At 46.3% G+C, this 18,248-nt stretch overlaps 1 protein-coding gene across 1 annotated transcript in view; it reads right to left on the bottom strand.

Annotated features, from left to right (window-relative positions):
- The window catches only part of LOC138568799 (maestro heat-like repeat-containing protein family member 1), a 108,008-nt gene extending 90,111 nt beyond the window's left edge, over positions 1–17,897 (bottom strand). The window contains exon 1 of the mRNA XM_069646573.1: positions 17,735–17,897. Coding sequence (XP_069502674.1) covers positions 17,735–17,896 — 162 coding nt within the window. The 5' untranslated portion in view covers position 17,897. The remainder of the gene's footprint in view (positions 1–17,734) is intronic.
- Between the last annotated feature and the right edge of the window lie 351 nt (positions 17,898–18,248).

The raw sequence follows: 18,248 nt of genomic DNA, 5'->3' as shown, positions 1-18,248 counted from the left end.
CCCAAGGTTGTTCCCTCCGGGGGCTTGGGCTTGTTCGGAAATCTCCGGTGGAACCTTTGTATTAATCGAGGTGCGTGAACATGGTTACTAGGCTCCCACGATCTCTCCTGAGGTCCATATACCTTCCAGTCAACAAGATTGAAGAGTTTCGACCTTAACACCTTGGAGTCTAAAATGTCTTTAACTTCGAATTCCAATTCCCCTTCAATTTGAACTGGTTCTGGAGGCTTGGACAGTCGGGTCCCTGGTTGTACTGGCTTCAAAAGTGATGCATGAAAAACTGGATGAATACGCATGTTGGACGGTAAATCCAGTTTAAAGGCCACGGGATTGATTATAGCCTTGATGGGATAAGGTCCTATGAATCTGGGATTGAAGGTTCATGGGCCCTTGAGGGGTAAATGTTTCGTTGCTAGCCATACCTGGTCTCCTACTTGGTAAGGAGGAGTTTTACTTCGGTGCAAATCAGCGTTTTCTTTATACTTTTTCTTGGCTTGCTGTAAATGAGTTGCAGCTTCTTTGAAGGCTCGGGTTATTGTGGAACGCAGATGATTTACTGCGGGCATTTCCAGGGTCAGAGGTGGATCTAGGTCAGAGGTCCGAGGATGGTGACCATACAAAGTATAAAAAGGAGTTTGTCCGGTTCCAGAATGCACTGAATTGTTGTATGCATATTCTGCGATCCAAAGGATGTTTTTCCAATTTAACTCGGATTGGTGTAACATGCACCGAAGAAATTGCTCGAGAGTCTGATTGGTTCTCTCGGTTTGTCCGTCGGTCTGGGGGTGGTGGCTGGTGGATAACCGCACATCTATTTGTGCTAGTTGGCAACACTTCTTCCAAAAATGGGAGATAAATTGACTTCCACGATCCGAGACTAATATGGAAGGGAAACCATGTATGCGAACTATATTCTCCAGAAATTCCTTGGTCAAGGTGGAAGCTGAAGGCAAACCTTTTAAAGGGATAAAGTGGGCCATTTTGGAGAATAGATCCACAATTACAAGGATAGTGTTGTAACCAGCACAAGGAGGCAGATCAGTTATAAAGTCCATTGACAAGGTGTGCCATGGTGCCGGTGGATTATCCAAGGGTTGAAGTAGGCCGGCTGGCCTTTTCTTTTGACCTTTGTTTTGGGCGCAAATTCCGCAAGACAAAACAAAAGACTTTATGTCTTTTCTCCAAGAAGGCCACCAGAAGTGGCGTTTGATTTTTTCCTCCGTTTTAGCGATACCAGGGTGTCCTTCCATTAATGATTCATGATGATGGACAATAACAAGTTCTTGCAATTCTTTACTTGGCAGAAACAACCGCTCCTGTAAGTAGGGTAAATCATCCTTAACGGTGTAATGAGGACCCTTTTGACTCCATTCCAGTAAGGCTGAAGAGTCTAGAAGTTGTTTTACTTGCGTTTGGATGTCCTCAATAGTTTGCAATGAAGTTAGGCCTAAGATTCTTTGTTCAGGTATGATTGGCACAGGTTCTAAACTCGAATTGGGTTCTTCCATGCCAATCCGGGATAAGGCGTCCGCTTTACCATTCTTGCAGCCAGGGCGATAGGTAATTACAAAATCAAATTCCACAAAGAGTAGAGCCCATCGGAGTTGTCGTGAAGATTGAGCTTTAGCCGTCTTTAAATACTGTAAATTTCTGTGGTCCGTAATTACGGTGATGGTGTGTCTTGCCCCGAGAAGGTAGTGACGCCAAGCCTTGAAAGCAGATTTAATAGCCAGTAACTCTTTGTCGGTAATTGCATAGTTGATTTCAGGAGGAGAAAATTTCCTGGACCAAAAGGCCACAGGGTGTAGTTGGTTAGTTTCTGGGTCTCTTTGCGACAGGACAGCTCCCATGGCCGAACTGGATGCGTCGGTTTCCACAATGTAAGGGAGATCTGGGTGTGGGTGCTTCAATACAGGTGCAGAGGTGAATTTGGTTTTCAGGTCCTGAAAGGCTTGTTCGGCCTCAAGAGTCCATTCAAAGCGTTTGTTTTTCTTTAGGAGAGCTGTGATGGGTTGGACTGTTCGGGAAAATTCCGGGATGAATCTTCGATAGAAATTGGCAAAGCCGAGCATGCTCTGAACTCCCTTCACCGAGCTAGGAGATGGCCATTTGAGGATGGCATCCACCTTTCGCGAGTCCATTCGGACTCCTTGAGGTGTCAGGATGAATCAGAGAAATTCAACTTCTGTGGTATGAAAAACGCATTTTTCGAGCTTTGCAAATAGTCTGTGCTGGCGCAATTTCTCAAGAACTGCCCTAACATGTTTTCTGTGATCGGATTCTGAAGAAGAGTACACCAGGATGTCATCAATATAAACAATGACACAGACATCGATAAGTTCCCGAAGAACATCATTCATAAAGTACTGAAAGGCGGCAGGTGCATTGCACAACCCGAAGGGCATCACCTGATATTTGAAGAGCCCAAATTTGGTGCGGAATGCAGTCTTCCATTCGTCGCCTTCTTTTATACGCACCAGGTGATAAGCTCCTCGGAGATCTAACTTGGTGTACACACAAGCGTCTTTCACCTGGTCGATAAGCTCAGGGATCAGGGGCAGAGGATAACGATTCTTAATCGTTATTTGATTTAGGGCGCGATAGTCTATACATGTTCTAAGGTCGCCCTCTTTTTTCGGCACGAAGAACAGAGCTGAGGAGATAGGAGACTTGGACGGGCGAATAAAACCATTGGCTAGGTACTGATCTAAATACTGACGCAAATGCAGGTTCTCAGGTTCCGTAAGAGCATAAATCCTACTACAAGGTAGTTGAGCATTGGGTACCAGATCGATTTGGCAATCATAAGACTGATGGGGAGGTAACGTGTTATACCTGTTCCTTCTGAAAAACGTCTTGGAATTCTTGGAATTCTGACGGTAGCTGTACAGGGGTGGAAGTTGCTGAGGCTAGACCCATAGCTGGATTTCTTGGATAACAAGTTGGTTCCCAATCAGGAAAACTTATGTTCTTTGCTCGCCAGTCGATTCTGGGATTATGTGTTTCTAACCAAGGAATTCCAAGAATTACTTGAAATTGTGGGGCCTTGATCACATCAAACACGATTGCTTCCCGCTGGCCTTCCTGACCCACCAGTGTCACTTCAACAGTGGAATGCGTTACAGGCCCTGAGGCTATTTCGGTTCCATCTACTGTAGTAATGACATCTAGGGTTACTTTCGGGCGGAGAGGGAGCTTAATCCTGGAAGCCAATTCACGGTCTATGTAATTTCCAATAGCTCCACTGTCGATGTACGTTTTTATAGCATGCAACTGCTGAGGCTGTTTTGGGTCCACGAGCACCATTGGCATGACAAAATGCGAGGTCAAAGAGTTTGTTTTCAAGCTCGGCAAGCGGACCCCTACGCTTGTCGGGCTAGGTCGTTTCCCGAATCAGGTGTCAATAAATCGTTATCAGTGGCTCCAACCACCTTCTTAGGTGGTTTAACTGGACAATTTCGAAGAAAGTGACCGGAAGTCCCGCAATACAGACAAAGTTGCATTTGCCGCCTTCTCTCTTGTTCCTTCTGCGTTAATGGTCCTTTAATACCGCCGATTTGCATAGGTTCAGATACGTCGGTACTCTTGGAGTTAGCGTGGGTTTTGATCGGTACTCGGGTTTCGTACTTGAACCGATCTGCTTTTCTATTTTGAAGTCTGTGATCAAGTTGAACCACCAAGTCTATGTAGTCTGCGCAGACCTGGGGTAGATTTACTATCTGAGCTAGAACATCCTTAAGCTCTCCGCGCAGGCCTCGATGAAACAATGTGATCCTTTTGTTTTCTGGCCATCCAGTTTCCACAACCTGTCTATTAAAGGTGGCAACGTAGGACAGGAGATCCTGATTACCTTGTCGTAAGGATAGCAGTTTGTTATCAAGGGCCTGTCCTTGAGAGTGTCGCGCAAACAATCTTTCCATGCTGGCCTGGAAGCCCTAAAAATCCTGGAGAATGGGATCATCCTGATTTACCAATGGAATAGACCAATCGGCAGCACTGCCACTGAGGTAAGATAGTATAAAGGCTACCTTGGTCTGGCCGTTAGGGAAGGCCCCGGGTCTGCATAGAAAGTGTAAACGACATTGGTTCATAAAGACGGCATATTTCTTGGGATCCCCCGCAAAACGTTCAGGCGGGGCCAAAGGCATGTGTCCAGGTAGATTTGTACCGGGTTATTCAAACCCATTGATGTGGAAGTACCTCCGAAATTAGGTAAAGGAGTGTTCCCTGCCTGTGCTTGCAATAACCTTTTGGCCAGGTCATCTGTTCTTTCCTTGGATAGGATCAGTTCTCTTTTGAGAGCGTTAGTCTCCTGGAGGGCTGAGTGCACTTCTGCCCGTAATTCCCCCAAAAGCTGGGCCAGCTGATCTGTTTCGGAAGTCTCCATAGCGCCCGGGTGGGAAATTGAGGGTAGGCTTTGCGTTCTGTCACGCTCACCTGATTCCCACGAAGGCGCAGGTCTGGCTTCGAGTGCTGATGCTTCTTCAATGGTGAAGCGCAGGACTCTGAAGATGGACAGGAAGGGCCCCTCTACTCTGGCTTTTCTGGCTCGCAGGAATATTCCCCTGTGCGTGAAAAGGGAGTATTACCTACTGACAGAATAATGCTCAAGCCTCCCACTCCCTTCCAACCCTCCACAATACCCTTCCACGATTCCCCGTGAAGTCTCACCTTAGGGTCTGGAAGGATGAGTTCTCCATCCTGCTTCTGATGCAGGGGCGCGTTGAAACCCAGTTACTTCACTGGATTGAGGTTTGATGGGAGTTCAAAATAAGCTTGACTATTCAGGTGAGGCGCTGTAAGAGTTCTGTTGCAAGTTCAAAAGTTCAAGCTTAATAATAATGTTCATTGTCTTATTGCAGCAAGCGCTAATGCTTATGTCTTTTTCCCCTTAGGGGCCGGGGTTCGGAATGCTGGAGATATGGCGCCGACCCGAAGTGAAACGTGCAGTTCCAGTAAATGACAGGTAAGTTCTGGATGAGCGTTCAGGTAATGTCTTTGCATTCGCTCATTCAATGTCTTTGTCTTTTTTCCCCATAGGGGCCGGGGTCCGGAATGCCAGGAAGCGGCAGGACCCGAAATGAAATGGGAATGACCCAACAGGTAAGTCTTAGAAGGAAACTGAGCTTTTCCTATTCCCTTCCTTCTCTCACCTTGTTTTCTTGTCTTTTTCTCTCTAGGCTCTGGGAAGTGGGTGCGGATCCAGATGATCGCTGCTGAAGATGGAGGCTCCCAGGAAAGGTGAGTGAAATGCAGCGCTGCAGCGATCGAAGCGAAATGCTTTTAAAAGGATGTCTTCCCTTTCAGGATCGTCGGTGTGATGTCTCCGTGATGCAGCTTTAGCAGGTAAGGTCTTCTTTCTCACCAATTCTCTCTTATCTCCCTTTGCAGGCGACCCAGGATGCTGACAGGCGTGGCTGAAGTCCAGATGCAGGAGCTGACACGGTGAGCGTCCAGCTGCGAGGAGCAAACAACGCGAAGCGTGAGTTGCTGATCGGGCGTGGTTTAAATAGCTTTGGAAGAAGTTCCAGGTATGTATCCTTCCACCGATCAGGTATGTATCCTTCCCCGACCACACCCAGGTGGAAAGTAGTCCCACAGGTAAAGTAGTTCCATTCAGGCCTCAAGAGGGCCTGGATGTAGCAGCATGGTCTGCCACAGGTAAGTGCACATTAAAACACTTGAACACATGTCTAGCTTTATGAGCCTGGCGCCTAAGGCGCCAGGACAGGGGTCCAACATGAGCCTGGCGCCTAAGGCGCAAGGACTGTGTCCAAAGGGCCCCAGCTTGGGCCCGCTGGCACTTCCCTGGGGGGAATGATGCCTGCCTCTGGGGTTGCTGGGTTGGACCTGGCTCCTTGGAGGTAGGCATCATGACAGTCTGTACCAGGAAACTATCAAATGTTTCTTTGTTCTGGCTCAAATGAGAAACAAATCACACCATTGGATAAGGTCTTATTCTTACAAGTATTTGATGTCAGTCGACAAATATGTTAGCAGGCCTCAAAACTTTCAGTAGTTATTGACTAGTGATAATGGACTTGGTGAATAAGAAAAGGAGTGCTGTGTGTATGTGAAGAATTGGGTGGGAGGGTCGAGTGACTATTAATGCCTGGCTAATAGCTTGTAACTTGTAATGTTTAGCCCTGATGGTAGTACACAATAATTGGAGCTTAATTTTTGTCGTTCCCTTAAGTAGTGCAGCTCAGTGCTACATTGTTTGTGTTACAGGAATGGGAGATACAGGTTTAAAAGCCATATATCATTACTCCTTATGTTCTGTGCTAAAAAGCATAGGCAGACCACACAAAAATGAAAATAAACCCAGATTCTATCTAGCATAGTGGGCGAAACATATATCACTCATTGTTAATGCAACCCTGCAAGGCTAAAAACACAATTACAGCCCTATGCTGCGTAATACTAAATAGGTCTGTAATGATTCTATGTAATGAGGGGATGGTGTGGTGTGGCATGTATGAATGTCATGATTCCTGCCCCTCATGTCCCCAGCCCTCCAAGATGTCAGGCTGGAGCCAGGCCACAATCACCTACATGGCCCTCAAGGGCCTCTCCATCCCTCCAAAGACCCACTTGGAGTCAGACTTGGCGCTTGTGGCACCAGACTCACTCACTCCCATAGGATAACATTGGGGATTGGACTTGTAGTGCATTGATGGGGACAAGATGGATGCCCCCACATATTTCGGTTCCCAGAACTGCATGTGCAGTCTAGTCTTTTGGGTGTGATTCAGCCCAGAGACACCTGAGATACCCAGAGACTATTTAAGCCACGCCCAGGCTGAGAAACATGCTTTGTGTTTTCTGCACCTGCAGCGTGACACTCACCGTGTTCGGATCGTTCTCCTGTAGGCCTGCATCTTTCTTCTGCGCTCAGCTCCTGCAAGAACAAGAACACTGTTAGGAACAGCCTTACCTTGCAGCGCTTCTGCCCATCATTCATCGCTCCTTCTGTTCTGCGGGCATCTTCGGCGGTGTCATTCCCATCCCGGCACGTCGCTTCCTAAGGAAAAGGGAAAAAAACATAAAAAAGGCATCAGTAAGCATTTAGCAAATCTTCGCTTATTTTTAAAAGCTGTCTCCGGAACTTCTCATCCATCTGCAAGAGGGAAAAGACACTCCAGGTTAGCGTGGAAACATCTAGAGGCACCGAATACCGCGCGTACTCACCACATTTCTTCTTCATCCACGCTGAAAACGTTGCGGCACCTAAAAGACACAGAAAAATAACTCATTTCAATACAAATACGAAAGGGTCGCATCGCGCATCGCACTCTCACTCACCTTCAGCGCTACTCATCTCAGCAGGAACGAAGTTAGAGAACTGTTCAAAAGACATTTACCTGTCAGACTCTTGCCAGTGAAGTAACTAGGCAGCAACGAGCCTGCATGAATCAACACGCCCCTGCGCTGAAAGCAGGACAGAGAGCACCATTTCCAAGAAAACAAGATGAGCTGTGAATCAAAGTGAAGGGTTGGACCCCGGGAACAAGGGGTTCAAGCACACAGAGGCAATAGGGAGTTAAACTCTACCAATCCTGTGTTTCAGGCCCAGTCTCGAGTCAAGTAGACTCCAGGGAAGGGTTCGAGGTCGTAAGAGGTCAGAACAGGCTGAGTGACGTCCCCGTGGATACCAGGTGAGCGTTAAAATGAATCACACCTGTTGAAAAGGAAGTTCAGAGTCTTATCGCTTCAATCACAAGCTCACTTCTGAGACATAAGGCAAGTGGTAAAGCATTGAAAAAACAGTCGCCCAGATGTGCTTTGAAGGTGCCATTGCAATGTTTAGCAGCAAAGTCTCTGCTTGAAGTGGAGTGCCACACCATTTTATTAAAACTGTACCAGTCGTGTTGAGTTGTTGATACTTTCCCATTGATAGTTTAGTTGCCTTACTGGCAAGTGATGCACAGTTCCATTAAACATACAGCTTCCGATGCCATGCTGTCTAATACAAATAATAGCAACCAGTCTGAAAGGTTTTCTATAGAGCCATGAAAAGAGCCTTCGAAAAATGTTCTTCAATCCGATCAAATGCTTATCAGCTATGCTGAAAGGAGCAGTCATGCAAGTATAAAGCTGTTTTTTCTGCTTTTAATGTAATGAAGCTCTTCCAAGAAATGCCTATCAGTGCCATGAAGTGGCTGCGAGGTAGCATTGAGCACTATGCAAAAATTGCATTGGGCAGTATTCCTCTGAAAAAACTATCCAGTACATGCAGGCCAGGCTGCTCTATTATATTACATACTGTGGCTATAATTTAAGGCCAGCCTTAATAGCATATACAATTCTAAAATAACGCATATGATACTATGTGGGTCTGCAGTGTGGGCCTTAAGAGGCCTTTTTGACTGTAAAAAATTGAGGGAAAGTGCTGGAGACCTTTGTTGGGATTACCCCAGAACACCCCTATGGAATTAATTTGGGGTGTTTTAATCTGGGGTGATTTTGGACTGGCAGCTACCGAGTTACTAGCCCAGGGTTGTGCTCTGGGTCTGTATGTCAAACTAATGAAATCATGGGTGCATAGTCCCGACTCCCAATTTGTTGCTAAGCGAAGCATTGCTCAGAAACTCGGTTTGCTAGAAGGCGTGTTAACTTGCTGGTTAAGCATGGCATTGGTGCAGCAGTACGTGAAGCCCTTAGCCGCATACTAGAGGAGATACTAATCAAATTGAACACTCTTGATCATTTTCCAACACATGTGTACTAAAGTCAATTGAGTAGAATATGTAAAATAATGTCCTGCAGTACTGTAGTAGGCATTACACCATCTCACGTGGCACAGCTGCTTCTAACAGGCAGAAGTGCTGAAAATATTGTTAAGTACCCAGAAATCAAATATTTGTTCCTCTCTGCACAATTAACAACATTATCAAGCGTCCATAAGTATTCTTCCATCTCAGAATTAGTAGACATCAAAGGATCCCTCCCACAGAAAGAGCTTTATTTGCACAGGTGGAGAAGCTACTGTGGACCCTCCTAACTGTTCCAGTATCTTCCTGTGAGCCTGAGGGGAGCTTTAATGCTTTGCAATGACTGAAAATGTGGCTGCGTACAACTCTGACTCAGAAAAGACTCAATCATGTTTGTGTGTGCAATATACACAAAGATAAAATGGATCTAGTTGACATACAAACAATAGCAACAGAATTTATCATGCGTAATGAACAGATCAGCGTGATTTTACCATCGCGGAATGGGCCACGATGGAAAAGTCTGCACGGGAAATGTACGCAACACCGAAATGTTTGTACATTTTCCATGCGTGCATCCATTAAAATCACACAGATTTTATATACTCACTCACTCATTCACACCCCCACCCCACCCCCACACCCAGAAAGATATTGTTGCCGCCACCCAGCGTGAGATGCCTTGTTTTGAAATCGGCCTATTTTTATTGGATAGGCCGAAAGCCACAAAAAGCTGCCCAGATGATCTGAACGACTTAGTGTGATCTAGGAAGTATTTTAAAGCTCTTTTAACGTCTAATGAATGCAAAGCTCTTTCAGATGGAGTAGAAGCATTAGGGCAAAAGGTTGGTAAGGTAATTGTAGTGTTTTTGTGAAAATCCAATCGAATATTCGGAATGAAATGTGGACTTTTAGATAGAAGAACCATATCCTTCATGAAGCGCAAATATGGTGGGTCAATGGCCAGAGCCTGCAGTTCTGATACTCGTCTGGCGGATGTAATAGCAACTAGGAAAAATACATTCCAGGTGAGAAACTTTATGGCCATTGTAGACATTGGCTCAAATGGTGGCTTCATGAGGGCTGTTAGAACAAGGTTGAGGCTCCAGATGGGAGAAAACGTTTTCCTTGGGGGAAAAGTCCTGGAAATGCTTAATTAGTCGGTCGCTGAAAAGCATGGTAGAATTCCTTTTCTGCGTGAATCTTGATATCGCTGCTAGGTGAACCTTGATGGACGATATTGCGAGACCACCTTTTGCTAACAGCAAAAGGTAAAAAAGTAGCTGTTGAGGGGAAACAAGCAATGGCTGTAGGTTTGGCTGTGTAGCACACCAAACACAAAACCTTTTCCATTTACAGGCATATCATGTGTTGGTAGAGGGAGCCCTTGCCGCAGCCAAAATGTGGCGACAATCCTTTGGTATATTAAGGTTTCTGAATTTGGATTGGTCAGGAGCCATGCAGCCAACTTGAGGGAGCCACGGGTTGTGATGCCACATCAATCATTTGTTCTGAGATAGGAGAGCCGGTTTGGAATGAGATGAATAGGATCGTCCACTGTCAAGTGGAGCAGGTTGGAGAACCAGGTCTGTCTGGGCCAGAACAGGGCCACTAGGATGATGTTGTAAGGAACCTTGTGAATCATTTGAACCGCTTTCCTTATCAGAGGAAACGGGGGAAATGCGTAGGCGAACATCCCGCTCCAAGGAAAAGAGAATGAGTCTCGCCTGGAGTCCGGATAAGGGACACTGCTTGCACTGTTTGTTTTTGGGGCTGGCGAACAGGTCCAAAGGGGGGGAGCCCCACTTCTCGAAGATTTTTGTCACCTTGGAGCTGTTCAGTTGCCACTCGTGCATCTGGGGAGAGTCCCTACTGAGGGAATTAGCCCTGTGTGTTCAGAATCCCTACTAGGTGGAAAGCCAGGATCTGAATCCTGTGCTGGAAGGCCCAGTGCCAGATGGTTTGGGCTTCCTGGGATAGCAGCTGTGAATGAGTTCCCCCTTACTTGCGCAGATAGAACATGGTAGTTGTGTTGTTGGTGAGAATCCTTACCACCGAGCCTTTCATGACAGGGAGAAAAGATTTGAGAGCCCAGCATACTGCCCTGAGCTCTAGGACGTTGTTTTTTCAGAGAGGCCTCCGCAGGTAACCACAGGCCTTTGACTTGGAACTGGTCCCGATGAGCACCCCATCCTGTCTGCGAGACTGACGGGATGAGTCCACCACTGTAGGGCATCTGTCATAGGCTGGGAGATGACTAAACTGTTGGACCTGGAGCCCTGGATCTGGGACCATCTGGATGTGAGAAATTCCTGTGCTGGGCGCATATAGAGGCAGCAGTTTGGTATGAGGGGGGATGCAGGACGACATGGTCCCGAGGAGGTACATATACGAGCGGACCGTGACAGATGTTCCTGATGAAAATGAGCCCGCTAGGGTCAAGAGTTTCTCTATCCTCTCCTTTGATGGTTTCACCTGATTGCGGGACGTCTGGAATTGCGCTCCCAGGAAGACCACATTTTTTGAGGGCGTCAGATAGGATATGCTGAAGTTGATGGCAAAGCCTGGACGTTGTAGAAGGAGCATTGTGGTGTTGAGAGACTCCAAAGTCTGCAGGTAAATTGATCCCCTGGCCAACCAGTCGTACAGGTGCAGATAAGCATGGTGGCCATTTCTCCAGAGGTAAGCTGCCACAGGAGTCCTGGGAGCTGACTTTAGGCCAAAGAAATGGCTGTTGTCCACTGTGAACCTGAGGAACTTCCGATGTCTTGGGTGCATTGGTATGTGAAAATAAGCGTCCTCGGGATCTAGAGGCGCCAAAAATTCCTCGGGTTGTACTGCCCTTATAACGTCTTGCAACATTAGCATCCTGAATGTTTGCTTTTTTATGTTCTAGTTGAGCATCCGCATGTCCAGAATGGGGCGCCACTTTCCGTTTGGCTTTTTCAGCATGAAAAACCTGGAATAGGTGCCTTTTCCTCTTGCTGATGGGGGAACCCTCTCGATGGCCTTTTTTTTTAGCATGGGATAAACCTCCCAATGCAAGATGTGAAGGTGAAATTGAGATGTTTTCACTGGAGGAATGGGGAGTTGTGGAGGCTTGAATTCTAACAAGTGGCCGTATTGAATAGCTTCCAGCACCCATCTGTCTGTGGATATTGAACGCTACTCGTCGAGATGGAGCGCCACCTTCCCCCCTAACTGACTGCACATGTGGCAGTCATTGTTGTGGTTTACTTTGATGGCCTCTTTGTGAATAGGAGGATCTTCTTTTCCTCCGACCTTAGTACTCCTTGTTGCGTTGGGCGGTCTCGAAGGAATGCCTGTAGCCCTGGGAGTAGTAGGTGGACCTGCTGTATCCCTTGTCTCGAGAACTTGAAAATCTTGCGTTACCTGAGACATCACAAAAGGAATGAAAGGGGCAAAAAGATCTTCTGCTGTGCAGGGCTGTAAGGGGCCTTCCTGTATCAGAATCCGCTTTCATATTTTTTAAAGCTTCGTCGATCTTTTCCCCAAAAAGGTTTTCACCCTCACAGGGCATGTCCACACCCTTGTGTTGAACTTCCTGGCGGAAATCCGTGCAGCGAAGCCAAGCTTGACGTCTGAGCACCACTATGTTGTTGATTTGCTTGAAACCAGTCTCTGCTAGGTCAACAGCAATGTTAATGCTATGGTTTGATGCCTCCTCCCCCTCGTGCACCAAAAGCATAGCTTCTTTCCTCTGATGCTCTGGAAGGTGGTCTGGCAGTGGTGCTAGGCGGTGCCACATTTCACAGTCATACCTCGCCACGATGGCCAAAGAGTTGGCAGCCTTCACCGTAGTCGCTCCAACCATGTGAACTTTCTTCCCGAAAGCGTCCAACTTAAGGTTTTCATTATTGGGTGGAGTGGCACATTTGTGTTGGGTGCAAGCTTTCGTGCTAGCTGCTGCAGACACAACAGACTCTGGTGTAGGCTGAGATGTTAAGCACTTCAGAGTGGATTTGGGAGCTTTGAATTTTTTTCCCAAGCAGCCTTTGACAGCTGGCTCCGTAAGAGGGTGCCTCACCATACGGCGACCCTCCTGCCATATGTGATCGGGTATAGGGTTGAGAACACCATTTTTCTCCTCTTCCCTATGTGGTCAAACAAGACACAGTCCTTCTTTTCTTCCTCAGGGATGAGGCCAAATTCCTGGCAGGCTTTAGCCATAGTGGCAAGGAATCCCCCAATGTCATCAGGTGGAGATGGTTGGGCCGGACTATCTGGAGCATCCTGGTCCTGGTCTGTATCTCAGGTGTCTGCCATTCAGAGAGAAGAGGAGACCGTGGAGAGGGTGTCCTGCAGGCAAATTCCGAGTTCTGAATCATCTAGCTCCCCTTCCTCCTGATCCCTGCATGGAGGACTAAAAACGCTAGGGGAGAGCAGAGGAGGTCTAGCTGGGGATGGTTTCCTGGTGCGAGACTCCTGGTTCCGTTAGGCACCAGAAGCCTCCTTCTTATGAGGGACAATCTGAGGGCCCTGCAGCAACGGGACTGATGGAGCCTGAGGCATTGGGAGCCTGGCGTCTAGTTGCCCTACGAGGGCTTGTAAAGTAGAGAGTACTTGCATAGAAAGCAATGACTGTGGGTTAAGCAGAGGATATTTGGGAGGAATAGCACCCAAGCCCATTGATGTGGACGGGAGAGACAGTGATTGCGTTGTCCACTGAAGGCCCAAGACAGATGGATCCGGGAGAGGAGGTTCCGAACCTCCTTCTTAGGGATCTGATTCAATAGCTGCCTGCTCGTCGTAGTGATGCGCCTCAAAGTCAGAGGTGATCTCAAGTTGAAGTATGTCCTCTGGCAATATGGTTGGAGACCTTTCCAATAGAGGCTGTTCTATAGACGCAGATGTACGTCTAGATTTCACTGGTGTCGCGAGAAGTATGCGCCGTCAGAGCTTTCCTCTTCATCGACGAGGTTGTCGTCGACGGAGCAGTCTTCGATGGTATTATTATCGACAAGACAATGGGCCTCATTATGACCCAGGCGGTAAGTTACTGCCTGGGCCGTGACTTTACCACCATGGCGTAAACTATGTTTACGCCATGGTGGTTGGCGGATTTGCCGCCCCATTCCAACCTTGGCGGGGCGGTAAATCCCCATTTTCCCATTTACCCTTCCCCATTCCCATTTTGCCCCATAGGGCATAATGGGAGTGGGGAAGGCGTTAAATACGCCACCGTAAATTACGGTGGCGTAATTAACTCCATGGTCCCTTAGCGCCATGGATTTTAACACCTGCTAAAAGCAGGTGTTAAAATCTCCATGGCGCTAAGGGACCTCGTACTCAGGCGGTAAGGGTCGGCGCTGTTTACGCCGCCGTAAAACCCTTACCGCCTGAGTCGTAATGAGGCCCACTAGGTGGTAGAGCTGTCATCAATGAGAGAGTCATCGATGGACCTGTTGTCATCGGTGGAGTCATCGCCGAGGGACGAGTCATTGACGCTGTCTTCGTCACCAGCACCACAGCAGTGGATGATGTCGACTCATGGCCGAAGATGATTTATGGGATGCCGATGAGGAGCGATGTTTGTCCGTGGATGAAGATTTCTTCGTCGATGAGGAGGAGGACTTGGGCCTTGATTTGTCCTTATCTGATGCCTTGCGGGCTGAGTCCACGTATTTTTGCGGTTGCAAGCCCTTCTCCTTTGGCTTTTCGGAACGTGATGTAGAAGTATCACGAGAAGGAGGAATTCGTGACCCCTCACCACTCGACGAAAGGCCTGGTAGTGGAGGATGAAAGCTTGGCTTTTTCCTTAGTGGATGAAGGTCTAGGTTCACCTGTGCGCTGTTTCTTCAGCAGTGGTTCTTCTGACCTAGACCTTTGGCGAGATGACGACCTCCCGTCTGAGGGAGTGGAAGCCCTGCCTCTGCGTGAAGAGCCGACTTCTGAAGCGGGATAGGCCCCTTCGTTTAGCCAACAAATTAAGCGCCTGTTCCTGTCTTTGAGGGTTTTTGAGAGAACCTCTGACAGATGTCGAAATCTTCGGCCGAGTGATTAGATACAACCAGTATAGGCACTCCAAATGCCTGTCCCCCTCGTACACATTCTTGAGGCCGCAGGTCTCACACGGCCTGACCAAACATTTCTTCGGACCCAAGGATTCCATAACGGGACCAAAAAACACACCTTTCTTTTACGAAAGACTGGGAAGCAGCGAAATCTGAAGTGAAGAAAAAGAAAGTTTCTCACAAAAAGTCTAATTCTCTGGAGAGAACACGAGGTAATCCCAACAGTTTGGAAGACGGTTGAAATCTGAGAGGAAGCCGCGGAGCGGGACTATACACTCGACGTCCCATTGGTGCTGCCCAAAGCACCCATAACAACGTCGATAGGACACTGAAGGTGTCAACGTTTTTCCCATAGGAAAATGACTATATTAAAGTTACCAGGGTTTTCCCAGCCTGACGACTGGGAATATTCACAGCATGTGAATCCATGAAAGATCCAATGCTGAAGAAGTCTACTTCTAGCACTGTGAAAATTTGGTGGGGTTGCCAAATATTTGCTAGGCTTGACTTGGATACATAGGAAGGAGTTGGCCAACAGTAATTGACGCTCATGTATATTCGTCCCTCTTTTTAGCACTTTTTCCTGTCTATCTATTAACTTGTATTTCTTAGAATTTTTATCTTGCAAGAATGCTTTTGTCTTCTTTTAACACATAATTTTTATGGTGATATGTAAATACATGAAAGAGAAGACTCATGTGACCAGATGGGCTCATGAGTTATGTTTGTCAACAGGAAGCACAAGAAGAACATTTGTGACAAATTGAATGCACATGTGTCTGAAGGGATGAATGTAGCTTAGTGGGCCATCAAGGTAGAATATATTACATGAAGATAGTTAATGACCTAATGACATGAGAATGCAATATACATGTGTACAAACAGATGCTATTAATAAAAGATTGCTAATAGTAAGCGACATTAAAGTTTAACTATAAAAATGTATTCCTGACTCTACCTATGTTTTAGTTAACACATTGTAATTGCTCTATCAATAACCAGTGTGCATGAGAAATAACACAATCATGGTGAAAGAAATTGAGCAAAATCGTTGCAACAATCACCACAGATGTTTCAAATTCGCTTTCAACTCAATTTGCAAACAAGCTACACAATAGTAAAAGAAAGAAAAAAAGAAAGCGCAGGGAAATGATGTTTGCGGTCTGTAGACTGTAAACCCGGAATGCAGAGGCACGAAAGATGCGCACAGAAGTGCGACTTGTTGTGCATCGGTCTTCCGGATTCAGGGCCCGCAGACCACAAACAGAGGTAGTCAGAGTCGCAGTAGGTAAGTGGGGGAGCTTATGTCCACGCAGCATAGTGGGGTGTGGGCCCCACCCCTTTTCAAAGGGACCAGGAAAAAAGAAAACCCTGCAGGTGCAGCCTCTTCGACCTGGAATCTTTACCGTTAGTCTTTGTGTTCCTGGTCTTCAGACATAGATCCAGAAGTGAATCCTGGTGGTCAGAAGGATATGATATGGAATGATGATTTAACAAAGGGCCAGATAGAGTGTGCCCACTAGCTAGAATACAGGGGCTTGACAAAGCTTCTAGTATTTAGAAATTACGCATGCGTGTGATGAAGTTACATTAGCGTGATGTTAATGTTACATCATCCAGAGTAGCTAGGCGAGGGTGAGAGTGTGCATGTAACAGTGTCCATGTTGTGTCATATTATATTTGTCATAATATTAGTTATGTGACAATAGATTGCACTAATAAGTTGCTACTTACTAAGTAGTGTGGCGAGTTGTTGGAATGCCCCATCCTTATATGTCCAGGGACTGGGCTGGTCCAGCCGTAACTGAATGTGTCTCCCAGAGGGTGGATGTGGAGGGATCCCCCTGGCTCACTATCCACCTAGAGACACCCTAGTAAACCATCAAGAGCCAAGTTGAGATGTCTGGCTTAGTGCACCTAAACTCTCAGGAAACTTTGCTAAGGGTCCCACAGACTGCGAACCGGGGCAAATGACATGCGCCTCTGAACGCACTTGATTAAACTCGTTATTTGCACACACAACAGCGGTCTTGAAAGAAGAATGGGTCCAGTCCTTTAAAACTGTGGAGCTTTCTTGCTTTGCGACCCGTTTTTACTTTTTTTTTTACACAAGCACGTCCAAACAATGAAATAGGCAAATGACATTAAAATATATATATATATATTTAACAGTTTCATTGTCATGTCAACATAATAGTTGAAATATAAACTTGATGCAATAAACATAGAAAAACCTTTGGTGCACAATCGTTTTTGAATTTCTTTAATAAACACAAAGGGTGGCATTATCAAATAAAATACAAATTGCATCCAGGAGACCACTATCAGCAGCACTTGTGCTGTTGGATCCAATGCATGCCAATATCAACTTGTGAAAGGTTGACTGAAAATGTATAGAGTTAGACAAGGTGAAATTGCCATTACCCTTTACTTTTTCTCTCTATTTTACAAAGAATAAATGTCGTCTGCCAATTACACATTGCAGGGGGCGTGTGCAACAATAACAATCTCTTGCAGGAGCAAAATGAAGCGCTCACAAAACATGGAGGAGGAAAGCCCCTCCTCCTCTTCCTTGCGTCAGCATGAACATGAAGCGGAGCAGACAATAGGCCGCCGCCCTGAGGCCTACGGGCATGCGGCGCCCAATACAAATGTAATAATAATAATAACGTAAAAGCAATATGCCTTGCTTTTACGCCTACATTTCCAGTACGTCAGGAGCAAAATGAACCACACAATGTTTTGTTTGGCTATTTCAGAATCTGAAAAAGCTAAAGAAATCCGAGCTTATCATCGCGACATAAAGTTAAGGAGGTTTATTTGCAAAAATGCTGGGACATTCAAAAAGCTATAGTGCTGGGGGTGTGGCATCCCTTGGACTAAAGGAATTAAACACAGTTGAATGCACTAGTACAGTGTTACAGAATTCATAATATACTGTGGTATTATCAATTTGTGGCTGAACATATGTCTATGGCTACTCACAGCAGGCCTTTCAGTGGGAGCTTCTGCTTTCTCTGGTATGGTCTCGTGATTGCTGTCCAGGGGTGTATTGCTCTCCTGTTGAGGACTTTCCATGAGCTTCTCATGAAGCAAAAGCAGAATCTGTGTGTTCACAACAGGCTCTATGCTGAGCACACTCCACATTTCTGAGACAATACTTTAGAGGGAAGAAATGATCACCAATCAGGTTAGAGTGCACAACACTTAGTCAGCAAGGCATTCAAATCAGAAAATCAACACAATGCCTAGATTCAGTAGGTCAATTTGCTAAAAAAGAACCAAGTAACTGGGTAGCTGCGAAGAGAAATTGGTACCGATATATTATGATCTCTGAGGAATGATCTTCAATTGCCCCATCAACTATATATGGAATTATAGATGTGTAGCTGTCAACCACATGAATATATTTTACTGAGGATTTGCAAGTGAAAGCTGACAGTCGAGAGCAAAGCTTGTGTTGTCCATGATGTCACTCGAACATCCTAGTTGAAATCTA

Source organism: Ambystoma mexicanum, chromosome 2q (assembly GCF_040938575.1).
Source record: "Ambystoma mexicanum isolate Mex_15411 chromosome 2q, UKY_AmexF1_1, whole genome shotgun sequence".
Classification (NCBI taxonomy): Eukaryota; Metazoa; Chordata; class Amphibia; order Caudata; family Ambystomatidae; genus Ambystoma; species Ambystoma mexicanum.
This window is presented reverse-complemented; position numbering and strand designations above follow the sequence as displayed.